The 17,060-nt window shown below is 43.7% G+C and overlaps 1 protein-coding gene across 6 annotated transcripts in view; it reads right to left on the bottom strand.

Annotated features, from left to right (window-relative positions):
* GSK3B (glycogen synthase kinase 3 beta) overlaps positions 1–17,060 on the bottom strand; it is a 194,052-nt gene that overhangs the window by 154,438 nt on the left and 22,554 nt on the right. For all 6 annotated transcript variants that reach the window (XM_034411141.3, XM_034411143.3, XM_034411139.3 and 3 more), the window contains one exon: positions 4,388–4,581. In XM_034411141.3, the coding sequence (XP_034267032.1) occupies positions 4,388–4,581 (194 nt within the window). The remainder of the gene's footprint in view (positions 1–4,387; positions 4,582–17,060) is intronic.

The raw sequence follows: 17,060 nt of genomic DNA, 5'->3' as shown, positions 1-17,060 counted from the left end.
GGACTGTATCCTGGTCTCAGTGACTGAACCATATTAATGAAATGTGAGTTCTCAGTCAGACGGAAAGAGTTCGTTGAATAAACAAACTGGGCAATTTTTTTATCAATTAACTTTTTCTAATCTGCTAGTTTTTATCACAAATTTATCTATGGTGGTTCCAGGAGGGAAGGGTTTTTTCTTTCTTTTAGGTGATAGTGATATGTGGCTGTGGGTGTCTGATAATGATAATGCTAATGAAGCACTATCCCGGATGGATAACTCTGAAACTGTAGAACAGGAGGATGGTGATCTTGAAGGTGGATAGTTTCCAGAATCCATGAATTCCCCTAAACAAAAAAGTCAATGCTGTTATTTTATTGTTTATACAATTTCTGCTTATTGTACACAGCACTGCCCCAAAAGGAATATTTGCTTTTCTTCATAACTGTACCAAATGATAGTAACATGCAGTAATAATAAGAAATATAATTTTGCTCAAACATGACAGTTCAAGGCAGTCTTTAGAAATATGATTCAATAAAAATGTTTACCAACCTGAAGATCCTGCCTGTTCAAATGTGTTTCTTTGGTCATCTTCATCACAGCACTTCTCATGATGTTGCCTCATTCGGGCCACCAGGCCTTGCATTTCTTTGTTGCAGTGTTTGCAGTTTGCACGCATGCCTGCCTTACCGATAGGTAAAGGAACTTCATTAAAATATTGCCAAACTGGGTCTCTTTTACGGCCTGCTGCCATTATAGGTTTTTTCCTCCAAGGAAAGAATGTGATAAACCTCAGGTCATACACACAAAAAGATCCAAAGACTTGTCTGTCTGTGGCTGTGCAGTATTGTGCTCAGAAAGTTTCACTTTCATTTTGTACTGCTTGTCTGCTTTCCCCTTCCTCCTCACACTTAGTTTCACTTTCTTCTTGTGCAGATCTATTCCACTCCAAACAATCAGAAAAATATTGTTTCTATTCTATTCACTGAACTTCTTGAAACTTAGCACTGAAGGGGTTGATTCTGTATTCATAGGTTTGTAGAACAATAGGATTAAGGTCTTTTTCTCGATTCTGTTCATGTTATAACATTTTTGCTGTGAAGAAGAGGCATGTGATCTCTGCTGAGTCAAATTCAGTTTTGAGAACTGCAAAAGTAAACCAAGCATCTGTGATAATATCTTGTAGGCAGAGAAACTGCCCAATAATCTTACAAAAACCTCTGGAAGAGCATGACATTGTGAATGGATTAATGGAATTTATTTACCAAAAAAATTAAACAGATACAGCCTTATTCTACAGAATTAAAAAACTAATCTTTATTTCATGATGGAATAACCTTTGGATGGTAATATATTTTCCTCAAAAAGCATTTTATTTAAAAAAATCGATTTAAATCAAAAAATCTGATTTTTTTTTATTTTTTTAAAAAAATCATTGATTTTTATCCACCCTGATTTCAATAGACAATTATACTAAAGAAATACAGTACCTTATATTGCATATATTGACTGCAGCACATATTGTATACGCACAATATTGGAAGAAGGAAACACTACCAACCGAGAGGATTTAATTTAAAAAATTCTAGAATGTGCAATATTAGATAAATTAACTAAAGAAATTAAGGGGAAAGAAGAATCAAAGTATTATAAGGTTTGGAGTAGATGCTACGAATGGTTGAAACATAAGGGAATAAGTTAAATGAATGAAGAAAGGAGGGAGAAAATGTGTATGATCTTTTGTTAGTAAAGAAGAAATGATATAAAGTAGAAAATGAACGTCAAATAAGTTTATACTTAAATATTTGTAAATATTGATGTATAGAAAGAGCAGACCGCTGTGTATAGCTGAAAAGAAAAGTGATATTTTTCTTTTTTTGTGTTATTTTTTGTTGTATGTATAAGTTTGATTTTTAATGTGTTTTTAATGTGTTTAAAATAAAAAACTTTTTAATAAAAAAATTTTTTTAAAAAATGTTTTATCAAATTTTCTTGTGATACAAAAACTTGGATAGTTAGCTTACTATAACATAAACAAAGCACAATGACTTGGATAATGGGGTTGAAAGTCACCCAGAAAGTTTATGAGACAATGCTGGGATGGATGATTAGAGAGTGGGAGATTTTAAAAGATGGAGAGAGCCTTGGGCAATGAGCTGAAATAAATGTCTAAAATATAAAGTTCCAAATTTGGGTAAGGAAAATGAAAGGCATAGGTATAAGGATGTGGAGACATAGCTTAATATTAATATATGTGAAAAGAATCTGGATGTCCTTGTCAACTTCAAGTTGAACAAAAGGCAACAGCACTATGGAACTACAAATAGGGCAAATGTCAACTTGGGAAGCATTAATGGAAATGCAGAATCTAAAGTGATTGTTCCACTCTGCCTTATTCAAACTCCTATTTAGAGTCCAATTCTGGGCACCATGATCAAAAAAATGAGGGTAGCAAACTGGAGCAGGTTCAGAAGGCTACCAGGAAACTGTGAGATCTGTAAACAAACCTTATGAAGAAGAGCCAAAGAATCTACCATGCGTAGCCTATAGAAGATACAACCGAGGGGGAGATATGATAGCAATCTTCAATATGTTCCGAGGTTGTCACATAGGAGAGAAAGTGGGCATTAACTGTTGCCTCAAAAAGAAAGACAGAACCAACAGACTGAAAATACAGGGAAGTTAATTCAAGTTAGATAGGAACTTCTTGACTATATAAGCTGTCAGCATGTAGAACAGGTACTACTTAAAATGGTGAGTTCTACTTTGCTAGAGCTCTTCAAACAGAAGCTGAATGGTCATCTGTCAAAGATGATCTAATAGATCTTTCAATGAATAGGAAATTGAAGAAGATAAGGGTTAAGATTCCTCACAACTTTATGAGTTGTGAATCTTTATCAAGATTCAACCAAGACAAATGCAAATTTCTTCACTCAGGAAAAAGAAATGAAAGGTTTTTTGGGGGGAAACCTGGCTTGGCCAACAGTACTTTTAAGTAACATTTGGGAAAAACAGCCTTGAGAACAGAGGAGTAAATAGCCTTCATGTATCTAAAACAATGTCATCAGAAGACACTCAAAACTTGTTCCGTACCATTCCAGATCAATACATTTTAATTAAAGGAAGTCAAATACTGGCAAAATGTTAAGGAAAATATTGTAACAATAAGGGCAGTTCAACGATGAATTTAATTAACTACAGAGGAGACAAGCTCCTCTTCAATGACTGTGCTTTAAGAAGGAACAGAGACAATTCTCTATTCCTTCCTCAAATAAAAAATCAAATAAATAAATTCTGGGAATGCTTTCATTTGGAACTCGCCATATAGAATGAGGCTGAATTTGCTGGCCAAAATGACCTATTCAGCTATATATACATACCAGGGACGGGTTTCAAAACCCATCGCTACCAGTCCACTCGTGGGTGCGCGCACGCATCTGCGCATGTGCAGGTGGGTGGGCGGAGCCTCCCGCTGCCACCGCTACCAGTTCGCCCGATCTGGGGTGAACCAGTAGCAACCCACCACTGGTACATACCTATGTAATTTCTTTTTAGAACATTAAATTTAAGGAATCTTACTGAAAAATAACCAAATAACCAAATATAAATTAATAAATCAATCAAAGCTTAAATAACCAAATATCCAAACCTTTATTTAAAAAAAAACATGCCAGGTTTTGTTTTTTGAAAAATTAACTTCCAGGCAATTCTTCTGAAACTTCACTATCTCAGCATTTGTAGAATGAGATACAGAAATTCATGTACGCAAATAAAAATGCAACTTAAATGCCATTTGGTGTTTGTAAACTAATAGCATTCTAGGTGGATATAAACCAAGAACAGAAAATTAAGTTTAAAAAAAAGCCATATCCAATTAAAATGGTTTATAAAATTGCAAATACCTAATATATTAGCTATTTATAATATGATTTAATATCTACAAGTTTCAAGTATTGCACCTCAGCCACTGTACTTTGTAAATCATGATTTAGAACTCAAAGCACTAAATAATTCAACCAATTATTATTCAACAAACCAGTGAAAATAAACTGTGATCTAGTGATCTCTATAAAATAGTAATTGAAAGCTTATTGTAAAATTAATTAAAATTATCCTATTAATTTATTTTCCCTAAGCAACGATATTCAGATTTTTTGAAGAAAAAACCCTCATCTTTATCACTAAAATAAAACCACTAAATCAGTCAATTTTTCTTTTTCTTATTGTCCATCTATCAGCTCATTAAAAATACTTTATATTTCAGCATAATATTTCTGTTTTGCACCAGACTATATTTGAAATATTGAGATGTCAATGCACATAATATGCTCTTTGGAGAAAAATCAATCAGAAAGGAATGAAAGAGGACAGAGGTTATTCTTAAGAATGTTTTTTATGCCTTTACCTTAAATCTCTTGTCTTGCAGAACTTTTTTAATGGCAACCAGCTCTCCTGAGTCACAGAGTTTGGCTTGATAAACAACACCAAAAGATCCATTCCCGATCACTTTAGTGTCTGTATAACTAACTTCTTGAGGCCTATCTGGACCTTGTCCGGGAGTTGCTACTACTGTAGTCACTTTGCTGCCATCTTTGTCTCCTGGAACAACAAGGAAAAGATGAGATACTGTTAAATCTATGCTGGAGGAGAAAAATTTCCAAGACATAATTTAATATATTAGTCATATGTATGACATAATATATTGGACATATCAATGAAACTATAGTCATTGGCCTCATTCGAGATGGTGATGAGTCTGCAACCAATGGGAGGTTGAACAATTGGCCCTGTGGTGCAGCCCAAACAATCTGGAGCTGAACACTCTTAAACGTAGATATGATAATGGACTTTAGGAGGAACCCTCCTATTCTACTACCTTTTACAATATTAAACCACACAGTATCAACAGTCGAGACCTTCACATTTCTGGGTTCTATAATCTCCCAGGACATAAAATGGACAGTTAACATTAGAACCATAATTAAAAAGGCACAACAAAGGATGTTCTTCCTGCGTCAACTCTGAAAGCTCAGACTGCCCCAAGGAGCTGCTGCTACAGTTCTACAGAGGAATTATTCAGTCTATCATTTGTACTTCTATAACTGTCTGGTTTGGTACAGCAGTCGAAAAGGAAGGTACAGACTTCAACCGATAGTTAAGACTGCAGAAAAAACAACTATAATAAGCCTGCCTTCCAATGAAGGTTCATGAGCCAGAAAGAGGGCTGAGAAAATATCTACAGATCCTTCATATCCTGGATATAAACTGTTTCAACTCCTCCCCTCAGGATGCTGCTATAGGGCACTGCATGCCAAAACAACTAGACACAAAGCTAGTCTTTTCCCCCATGCCATCACTCTGCTAAACACTTAATTCCCATAGCACTATCTTATGCCTAAGGATATTTACCCATGTAGTAGGGCTGTATTACTATTATCCGTCTCATCTTCCCTACTACCTTCTCCTATTGGTGATTCTCCTCTTATGATTATCATTTTGTTGTTTGTATATAGACCTTATGCACAGGAGACAAATTCTTTGTGTGTCCAATCAGATTTGGCCAATAAAATATTCTATATTAATAATTGTTATGAAAATCATCCTTTTAATGTCTAAACTATGAAAGAATAATTTTTAACTTTAGACACAAAAGGCATACCCTCCAAAGTCCAATCAAATTTTATCTCAGACCAATAGATTTTACATGACCTGCATTAATTGATCACTGTTTCTTGCCACTATTAAAAATAGAAAATCTAACATTTTAACCTCATTAGCCACTGATTGTCAACTAACAGAGATCCAGATTGTTAATTTCCTATAGTAGTTCACAGTTGATGTCTAAGGGAAAGAAAAACTAAGGAAGATGAATAATTAAAAGGGTATGTGCTTGTGGGATATGCACATATGGGGATGTGTCCAATTCTTGCATTCTATACAGTACTTTGTCTAAAAAAAACACATTCCTATTCCTCCACAAAGCTAGCCACTCTCATGTCATGTAATGACACAAACTTTGTAACCCTCAACCCACACAAAAATTTTATTCATTTATTTATATATGTTGAGTGTAAAATATAAAAATGATCCAAAGATTACCCACTCCCAGTGTAAAATTTAGTTTCTTATAAAAAGAGGGAAAGTATAGTTCATAAGTAACACAGATTGTGGCTCATTTATTCATTTACAAAACTTACGTGGCCACTTATTTTATGCATGATAATTCTAGGCAGCTCAGACCAATTGTCTAGAAAACCAAAAAATATAACTTTCTCCCAAAAGACATCACGTTTACAATCACAGCACCACAATATCCTACCAACTCTACATTTGCTGAACTCATTTCCAACTCAGCTCAGTGCTTCAGTAAAAAGGCAGGTTTTCAAAACCCTCCCACAAAGTTAAAAGGGTGGGAGCCCTCTGAGTAGAGGCTATTCCAAAAAGGACAAGGGCACCCATGGAAAAGATGGGGTTTGCACCTGGAAGGAACTGGAAGTCATGCAGCTTGTGCAACAGCAATGTAACTTGGGAAACTCATGAAATACCCAGAACTGTGTGCACTGCTGCATGCTGGATAGTTGTAACGTCTGAGTGGCCAACCTCATGTAGAGCATACTGCAGTAATCCAACAGAGGATGACTAAGGCATGAGCGCCTGAGCAAGTCCTCCTGGTCTTGGAAATAGGAAAATCAGCACACGACAAAAACCTGTGCTTGTCACTGTACCTTTATCTGACGTTTACTGTATTTTCCAGCAACAAACCATAATTAGAAATCATAGTTTAGTCTTTAAATATAGGAAGCAACAATGATTGATAAGCAGAACATCTTCAAAGGCTGATTTACTTGTGTCGTTTTTTTCTACCAAATGAGGCTTTCCTGTTGCTATCTGCCTGACAACAGAGGACAATTCTCCACCCTATTAATTCCTCATCAGAACATTTCTTAGGGTAGAGTATCTAGTCTGTAGTTGTTTCAATAGCAGAAAGCTGTTGACCAATGAAACTGTGCAAACTTTTGGATTCAAAGACAAAAATTGCATTGCACATGGCAGCTGCAGAAGGCACTTGCAGATTTGGAAATTTGAACTTACTTAACAATCCTTAATTCAGCAACCATTCAAAGTTATAGTGATGGTACAAATGGTAGTTGTGTTCAGTCTCCCAAGTTATACTTTTTGGAGTACCCCTGCAGTCACATGATAAAAATTCAGACGCTTGGCAAACAGCCCTACACTTTCAACTGCAGAGGAGCTTCAACTCCTCACACCCACTTCTTTGCCCCCTTGGCCACGCTACACTCTGCTGCCTCTACTGTCCTGCCCACCGCTGCTCTCCACTGCCCCAACTGCCTTTGCTCCCACTGCTGAAAAAACACTCCCAGCCTGGCCCTTCATGAAGCAGCTGCTTTCCTTGCAAGAACTTGGGAGGAAGACAAAACCAGTAGAGTGCAGGGCAGCTAAAAGAGCAAAAATGTGAGGGTGGAAGGGAATTAGTGGGAGGAGTTAAAGAGGAGGTGGGCATATGGAAGGCCAGGAAAGGCAGTTGATGACCATGCCAGGCCTTCTTCCCACAAGTTGTGCATAGCAATTTGGGGGGGGGGGGGGCAAGGCCTTGGTAGTACAGTGGTCTAAAGCACCCTGTTATTAAGACCAGCTGCCTGCAATTACTGCAGGTTCGAATCTCGCCAGGCTCAAGGTTGACTCAGCCTTTCATCCTTAGGTAAATTGAGGACCCAGTTGTGGGGGCAATAAGCTGACTTTGTATAAATATACAAAAAGGATGAAGGCTATTGCTTAGTGCACTGTAAGCCGCCCTGAGTCTCCGGAGAAGGGCGGCATATAAATCAATTTTTTTTAAAAAGGGGGGGGGGGGGGCTTGCATGGCCAGCAGCTGCCTCACAAAGGGCCATATCAGGCAAGCATCTTCAGCAGAGGGAGCAGGAAAATTCCAAAAGTCAGCTGGGATGGCACAGAGCAGGAGCCTTGGAGTACAGGTTAATGAGAGTGCCCTCCAGATTGCAAAATACCTTGCTGCTGGGCTGGGTTGGCTGCAGCTTAGCGTCATACTGTTAGGGGTGGCTAGGATAGCTTCAGCTTTGCACCAGACTGCTATAAGAGTAAACAGAGGGTCTCTTAGTACTATGCTTGCCTCTACAAACTGCTGAAACCTACAGGCCAGTTCTCCAAGAGCACATCCAACATTTGCTGTCCAGAGCATGCCAGAAGCGCTTCTGAAGAACCAGTCTGCAGGCTTCAGCATGTTGGAAGTTACTGACCCTTTACGAGTCTTTGCAGGAGGAAGGCTGGGCTCAGAGCAAGCAGAAGGTCTGCAGATAGATTCTGCCAGGGCTGGCTTGCCTCTATCCCTCACTGAAGCCTACTGACCAGCTCCCCAGAAGCACTCCAACATGAGATATATTGCATGTACTAGAAGTGCTCCTCAGAGAACAAGTCTGTGGGCTTCAGCATGTTGGAAGTTGCTGGTCCTTAATGAGATGTTAAAAGAGGAAAGCGGCAGCGAGCTGTCTACAGTGTGAGGCAGGCAGTCTAAGCATGCATAGGGGAATGTATGGTGGGCTGAGATTGCTGAAGTAGGGAAGGCATATCGGGAATCTGATGTGGTGGCAATGGCAGCAAGCCCAGCACTGACAGGAGTCCCTGGGCTGAGGAGGTGGAAGTAGATAGTGAAGGTCAGGGGGTAGCTGGCAGGCAAGGTTGGCCAGCAGGCAAGGCAGCCAAAAGTGGGGGGGTGGGGGGTGGACAGGTCAGAGTTGAAGCAGAGGCAAGTCTGGCAAATCAGGAGAAGCATGTGTCCTGGCCTAATGACTGCAACTGGGACTTATGGAACCACCATGAAGTTTTGCCTAAAAACTGCTTCACCTAGCAATGGAATTTCGATTCCCAACTAGGATTACCAAGCAAGGGCTACCTGTAGCTACTTTAAAGATAGGTAGTGTATCTGTACTCCTGCCATTTCAAAATATTTTCTTGCTTCTTTGAATATGAAGTGTTGTACCTAAAACCAAATAATTGATCCAAGGACCTGAATAAGGGTTATCAGCTGCTTTTCTTTAAGACATTTTCTATATCAAAGGTTAAATTTGGCACTGGGAATGCTTTGAAGGTTGCATATGATTGGAATAAGAAAAAAGTGATTGTGAATATATGCTAAATACACTTCCTTGTATCTTTAAAATTTGGCTATTCCCTTTCCTAGCTTACCTGAAAAATAAATTGCTCCTCCCAAACCATCAATTAAATACTGTATTTTTCAGAATATAAGACGCACTCCCCCCCCCCTTAAAAGTGAGTGGAAATGTCTGTGCATCTTATACAGCGAATGTTGCAGAAGTCCCACCCACCTGCCGGCCCCCACCCTTCTGCCATTTTCAGCCTCCACACACCCCATTTTTTGCCTCTGCACGTCGCGTTTTCGGCTGCTTCCAGGCAGTGGGGATCGCTGCTGCCACGGCCAATCCCCACCAAAAACACAACGCACAGAGGCCAAAAACGGGGCATGCAGAGGCCAAAAATGCGACGCACAGAGGCAGCGATTTGTAGCAATGTGCTGTGGCGATCCCGGCAGCCTGGAACAGGTCTAAAACGGACAGTGCGGAGGCCGAAAACGCGGTGGCAGCAATGGGCTGTGGCAATCCCCGCAGCCTGGAACAGTTGATTGGTGGTATTCCGAGAGGCCAATCCAACCGCCAATCCGTTGCTCTTGCTGAATCAGGCTGCGATAACGTGCTGAAGCTGACCAGGCTGTTTGCTGTTTGCTGCAAGGACGCTAGCCAGATGAATACTGATGGATGCTGGTAGGCAGAGGTAGAATTTTTTTTCTTGTTTTCCTCCCCAAAAACTGATGTACGTCTTATACTCTGGAGCGTCTTATACTCCAAAAAATACGGTACATCAACTATCAAGTTTATTTATAATTGGCTAAGTAAATTGAATTCTAACTGTAAATAAGGGATAGAGAGAGAAAGAAAACAGATTTCAATTAGCATTAGTGGGGTAAAGATAAAAGCAAAAATGGCAAACAACAAGCAGTGAGCAACTGGAGACGAACCCAAAGTTTTGAAAACTACATACAGCTTGAAAAAATGATTTATGAACTACTTTTACTTCTTAAGAATGGCTACAGGAAAATCTTTGAGCAGACCAGATTGGAACCACTATGGATAAGGAGAGGATAGGAAATTGGCCACATGTGTTTTCGACAGATTAACTATCTTGCTCACAACCATGTGGAGACACTAAGTTTGCAAACCTCACTTCATAATTATTTTCAGAAATTGCTCATTGATTACTTCTAAGCTATTACACATCACTGGAATGATGTTGAAAACACCAGGTGAGTCTACATTCAATCCTGAATGATACACTAAGGGTTCAGAAAAATTGGAATACTCAATTTTTTACATTTTTATACATGTTAAAACTAATTATAAAGAATAAGCAACTTCTAATGAGAAATAAATTCTGTCTTCATTTTTACAAGACAAAACAAAGTTAATTAATTTCTTTATTTCAAAAACTGGATGCTCGAGGGGACTGTAAGTTTTAAGGAGAGGAAAGATTTACAAACTTGTAAAATGTTGCAAAACCTTCTAACAATGAAAATAGTAAAGGAGATTTTTGAAGTCTGAAATCAGAAAATAGTAGTCACGATATCAAAAATGTCAGTAATGATGTTTGCTTCTATGAAGAGACTATGTCCAAAAGATATTACTGAAGAAATGATAAATGTAGAACTTATTTTAGCTGACAAGATATAGATGGGATGAATACCATGTTTCCCCAAAAATAAAACCCAGCAGACTGAGGCAGAGACGCAGGGGGGAGGCAGACAATCTGGCTGCACCGTGTGGGCCACAGGAAACCTGAGTCTGGGGGCTGGAGCGAAGGGCTGGCCATAGGAGGCTCATCTTCGTGCAGCAGATGGAGGCACAGGCACAGGGCAGAAGGCAGGTGATCCCGATGCACTGCTTGGGCCGCAGGCAAACTGAGAGATGCGAAGACAAGCCTCCCGCCAGCTCCAGTCCAACGACTCTTGGCTTTCCTGCGGCCTGTGCGGCACGTCATGATCGCGTGTCTCCCCCCTGCCTCTGTCTGCTGCTTGGACAGATAATCAACTCACCTGTACTGCATGGGCTACAGCTTTAGCCAGACACCACTGACTCACTCATGTAGACTGCCTCCTGTGCTGGCCACATCTAACCCCCTTCACTAGAGCTTATTTTTGGGTAGGGCTTATTTTTGGGGAAACACGGTAATAGATTTACAACTGAAAGGCCAAGAGAATGTCTTAGAAAAGAATGTTTCACATCTACAAAAGAAGGCTTTAAAATTTAAAAGGGAAATACAAATGTCAAACCAATAGAGTGACTGGGATAATTCTTTTCTACTAGGTTTATAGAAGTGACTTGTTAAAGTCTTTAAGAACTCTGGAATGAGACAGGAAGAAATGAAGAGAAATCAAATCCTATGACAATATTTGAATGAACTAAAGAATAAGACTCTAAAAGGAAGTAATATAAAGTGAGTTTATTTGATCAAGGTTAAAACAAGATACATTGTTATCTCTGGCAACTTTTATACTTTTGCTGCCACCAGGACTGAAAAGGATCGTTGGTCTTACCTGATACGTTCCTTCTCGTTGAGTGGAGACAGCAGCCAGCGTGGGTAGTACCCATCCAATCAGCTTGAAGGACTGAGTCTGCCAATCATTCTTAGTCCCGCCCTTGTTGCCGAGCAGGCCAGCTTTTGGCGAAGACTGGAAGACAGACTTGGTGTGTGGGACAAAGGAGAAACCAAAGACAGAAAAGGACAGAAACCATGCCGAGTCCAGCATGAAGAAAAAAAGGGGAGGGTCTGGCTGCTGTCTCCACTCAACGAGAAGGAACGTATCAGGTAAGACCAACGATCCTTCTCCATTGAGAGTGGAGACAGCAGCCAGCGTGGGACATACCCAAGTTCACTGTCCCGATGTTAGGGGGGGATCAGGCTGGACCGCATTGTCCTCTCCGGCAACCACTCTTTGCAGAACTCGGCGACCAAACGATGCTTCGGCCGACGCAAACTGGTCAAGTTTGTAGTGTCGGATGAAAGGGCTAGGGGAAGTCCACGTGGCCGCCCTACAAATCTCCAGCAAGGTCGCCTGTGTTGCCCAAGCTGCCGTCGTAGCTGCGCTGCGGGTGGAATGAGCTGTCAAACCTGAAGGATGCGGAAGGGACCTGACATCATAGGCCGTGGCAATAGTCTGGCGAATCCAACGACCGATGGTTGAAGACGATACCTTACTGCCTTGAGAGGTAGGTAAGAAAGAGACAAAAAGCGACTCCGAACGACGGAAAGGAGCCGTCCTCTTCAGGTAGATCCGCAGTGCCCGCCGAACATCAAGGGCATGCCAATGACGTTCCCGAGGATGAGAAGGCCGGGGGCAGAAATTAGGCAGGACAAGTTCCTGGGCACGGTGAAAAACTGAGTTAACCTTTGGCACGAATGTCGGACCCAGACGGAGTACCACTCGGTCTGCGTGGAAAACACAAAGGTCCGGACGAGTGGACAAGGCGGCGAGTTCAGATATGCGACGAGCCGAAGTAATGGCCACCAAGAAGGCAACCTTGCAGGTGAGAAGTCTGAGACTGGTAGTTCGAAGTGGTTCGTATGGAGGACCCGTAAGAGACTGTAAGACCAGAGGAAGATCCCAGGTAGGGTATCGATGCAGAACAGGAGGACACAAATTCTTAGCTCCCCGAAGGAAGCGGCGGATCAGAGGGTGTTGAGCCAGAGATGACAATGAGCCGCAGGTAAGCACCGAAGATAAAGCTGCAATGTGTCGGCGGAGAGTGTTAGGAGAGAGACCTTGGGAAAGGCCCTTCTGCAAAAACATCAGAATATGTATAATAGACGGTTGTAGAGGCATGACACCGACCTGGTTACACCAGCTGCAGAAACTCCGCCAGGTGGCAGAGTAGATGCGTTCCGTAGAAGGCCGTCGGGAGGATAGTAAGGTATGCACAACGTCTGCCGGAACTTGGACCTCCCTTAAAGTGCACCGCTCAATCTCCAGGCGGTTAGATTGAGCCAGGCCGGGTCTGGGTGCTTCAGAGCGCCCTGCGAGAGAATATTGTCCGAGAGAGGAATGCGCCACGATGGGGTCACCGATAGGGACACGAGGTCCGCAAACCAGGGTCTCCGAGGCCAGTGAGGTGCCACAAGGATCACTTCCGCTCGCTCGGATAGAATTTTGCGGATGACCCTGGGAAGGAGGGCCATCGGGGGAAAGGCGTACAGGAGGCCCGAGGGCCATGGAGTCCGAAGAGCGTCGACGCCGGCAGCTCGAGGGTGAGGATACCGAGAAAAGAACAGCGGAAGTTGAGTGTTCTCGTGAGTCGCAAACAGGTCGATCACTGGCCGGCCGAAGCGAAGAGATAGTTCCTGGAAGAGGAGCGGAAGGAGACGCCATTCTGCATTGTCTATCCGCTGGCGGCTCAACCAGTCCGCTTGAACATTCTGTACCCCGGAGATGTGCTCCGCCCGAAGGGAACACAGGTGTTGCTCCGCCCAGATGCCCAACGCGACTGCCAGGGTCAGAAGAGACTTCGATCTGGTGCCTCCCAGTTTGTTCAAATGAGCCTTTGCGGCGACGTTGTCCGTAAGGACGAGGACGTGGGCTCCGGAGACCAGATGACGGAATGACTTTAGAGCTAGAAGGACAGCCTTCAGTTCCAGCCAATTGATGGGATGACGAGTTTCCGAGGGTGTCCAAGTCCCTTGAGCCAGTTGACCTTGACAATGAGCTCCCCAGCCCAGGAGGCTGGCATCTGTCGTCACCACTACCCGTGTGGGTTCGAGGAAGAAGCAACCCGCCAAGAGAGCGGGGGAGCGCCACCATCGGAGGGATCTTCGTACCGCGGGAGGAAGCGGAATCGGCTTCGATGAAGTGCCTCTGCCTGCCTTCTGCAAAGGTAAGAGAAACCATTGGAGTTCCCTGGCGTGAAGCTGAGCCCAGGGAACAATAGCTATCGCAGATATCATCTTACCTAAGAGTTGAGACAAGACATAGGGTGAAACAACCCGACTCTTCTCAACCTGGGAAATTAACTGTCTCAGGCTAGTCTGCCTATCGGGAGAAAGAAAAACTTTGCCTTGGAGGGTGTCAATCAGGGCACCCAGGTGTACTAATCTAGTGGAGGGCGAGAGATGACTCTTCTCCAAATTAACGGAGAAGCCATGAGCCGCTAGCGTCTCAACCGTCAGACGAATATCTAGGGCAGCCTGTTGTACAGAAGGGGACAATAGCAGGATATCATCTAAATAACACAAGAGACGGACTGAAGGCGGAGCCGAGCCGCCAAAGCAGCCAGCACCTTCGTAAAGGTGCGAGGGGCAGAAGAAAGGCCAAATGGGAGGGCCCTATACTGGTAGTGAGCACCGCCATAACAAAACCTCAAAAACTGTCTATGGGACGGAAGGATAGGGATATGAAGGTAGGCCTCAGTTAAGTCAATGGAAGAGAGGAGATCGCCCCTCCGAACACCGTCGAGAATAGACTTCAATGATTGCATTTTAAACTTTCGATACACAACGTACCTGTTTAAACGTTTGAGGTCCAGAATTGGGCGCCACCCCCCCCCCGAAGATTTAGGAACTAGAAACACCCTTGAATAGAATCCCGAACCTTCCTGACCAGGAGGCACAGGTTGAATTGCCCTGATAGTCAGGAGATGCTGAACCGATGAATCCATAAGGGACCTCTTAACGGGATTACGAGAAATCAGACAGCAAACAAAGGTGCGAGGGGGGGGCAATAAATTCAATGGCCAACCTAGATTTTAAGGTGGCGTGGACCCACTTGTCCGAAGTGGAGTCCTCCCAAACAGCGGCAAAAAGACCCAATCTACCGCCAATGGGAGGGTCCAAAGGGCAATCAGCGACGGCGACGGGCGAAATGACCTCCTCCCCCTCGAAAGGGCCGCCTGAGGTTAAAGGGGCGCCCTCTGAATGACCTATCAGAAGAACCCCGCTGTCTGCTGAAAGACCCATCTCTCCTGAAAGAGGGGAAGGAAGAAGGGGAGGGGGACCCCCCATCCGCACCTCGGGAAAAAGAACGAGGAGGGTAAGGTGAGAAACGGGGCGCTCCTCTCCGGAAAACAGCTGCTAACACCTTCTTTTTGTCCCTGGTTTCTGTGAGGAAAGGGTCTAAGGCGTCCCCGAAAAGCTTCGTGCCCTTGAAGGGAACCGAAGCCAATCGCCACTTGTGCCTGGCATCCGCCTGCCAGTGACGGAGATACAGCAAACGACGAGCCGTGACTGTCGAAGCCAAGGACTTTGCAGAGAACTTGGCAGCATTCAGAGTAGAGTCGGCTGAAAATTGCACAGCAGCCACAATTTTATTCAGGTCTTGTCTGATGCGAGCATCTCCGGGGGTTAGCTTTTCTTGCAACTGGCGCAACCACAGCAAAGTTGTCCGATTGAAGAAGGAAGCCGTAGTGGTGGCTTTAATTGCCCAAGAAGAGCTCTGAAAGGCCTTTTGAAGAACCTGATCTGATCTGCGTTCATCAGGACGGAGACCTTCATCAGGCTCGCCCGGAACATTGGAGTTAGGAAGAAGAGCTGCAACGGGGGCATCCACCGAAGGAATTTGAAGAAGAGCCTCAAGATCCGAGGATACTTGAAAGTTTCTTTTGTCATTTGATGAAGGGAGGGGAGCAGAGGCCGGGGACTCCCACTGTCGTTTTACTACATCCAGAAAGAGAGGAGGGGTAGGAACGGATGTTATGGGCCTAGCTGGTTCCGCGAACATTGGGTCCAAAGATCCTGAGGACGACGAAGGAGGAGCCGGGTCAGCATTTGGAGAGGATAAACGGGCCGTATTAACAGCCTTGAAGAGCAATGATTTGAATAAGGCTTGAGGAAAGAGGCCTGTGAAAGCCGGCTGGTCTGGGGGAAGGTTCTCATCCTCCGATAGGTCAGAATCAGGATCTCCCTCGCCAATCAAGTCAGAAGGGTGGCTGTAGTGAGAAGAAGTAGGAGAGGTGGACCGAATTGAATGAGAGCATCCTTCATCAATACGGCCCGCTGAATAAGGAGAAGCCTCTCTCACCGATCCATGTCGACTGGAGGAGCCCGAACGGGCGGCCAAGGACCTTTGCACCGCCATCTCAATCATTTGCTGCAGTTGATCTGGAGGAACGATAGAGTCCAGAGAGCAGACAGGCACAGGATCAGTAGAAGGAGCCGCCTGTACTGATGCTGGATCAGGGGCCAGTTGTTGAGAAGCTGAGCCAGAACCCCACAAATTGTCATCAGAAATAGTCACTGGACAATCCTGCAAAGATAGCTGGTCAGGAGTAGGCGAATGGGGTACGGCGGCTGGGGGTGAATTAGAAGGGCCAGGTGGTTGCAGAGAGGAGGGGGTCAACTGGGCGCATGCCTTGTCGCATAATCTGGTCAAAACTTTGTCTCTACGTTTTTCCACTTTGGAAGAGGAGGATGTCAAGTCCCGAGAGGAAGACTTGTGATGAGAACGAGAGGGTTGCGAAGTCCTGGAATGAGACCTGGCAGATTCCATGGCAGATTGCTGGGTAACAGACGCGGAGTCTGATTGGCCAACTTCACCTGCACTGGCCTTACGGCCGTGCTTAGACTTTGAAAGGGCCTTAGGCATGGAGCCAACAAATGAGATATAAAAAACCCCCACGCACCAGACTGTGCCTCAATAAACAGACTCAGAATAGATAAAGGGAGCGAGAGGAACTCCACGTGAGGAAGCTTCGAATAAACTGTCACTGAGGAATTACAACCAGAGGCCAAACAAAGTAAGTTGGGAGCGTAACAACTCCACGAACTGGAAGGCGTGGTGGGGAAGGCCTTTTGAAACGTTGCTGAGGGGAGGGCAATCAGTCAATCAAACAAATAAGCAATTTTAGGCCACAGTCCTGTGACCGTTGTAAAGCAAGAACAAGGGTGGGGGCGCGAAGCTCCACTAACGTTTAATGAAGGTCAGTGTAAATAAATAATTGAGTCAACAGAGTAAGGGGGCGTGAAGCTCCACTGGGCGCAATTAGATA

Source organism: Pantherophis guttatus, chromosome 2 (assembly GCF_059756535.1).
Source record: "Pantherophis guttatus breed Tessera chromosome 2, ASM5975653v1, whole genome shotgun sequence".
NCBI lineage: Eukaryota > Metazoa > Chordata > Lepidosauria > Squamata > Colubridae > Pantherophis > Pantherophis guttatus.
Note: the sequence above shows the minus strand (reverse complement) of the source record. Positions and strands in the feature narration are given on the sequence as shown.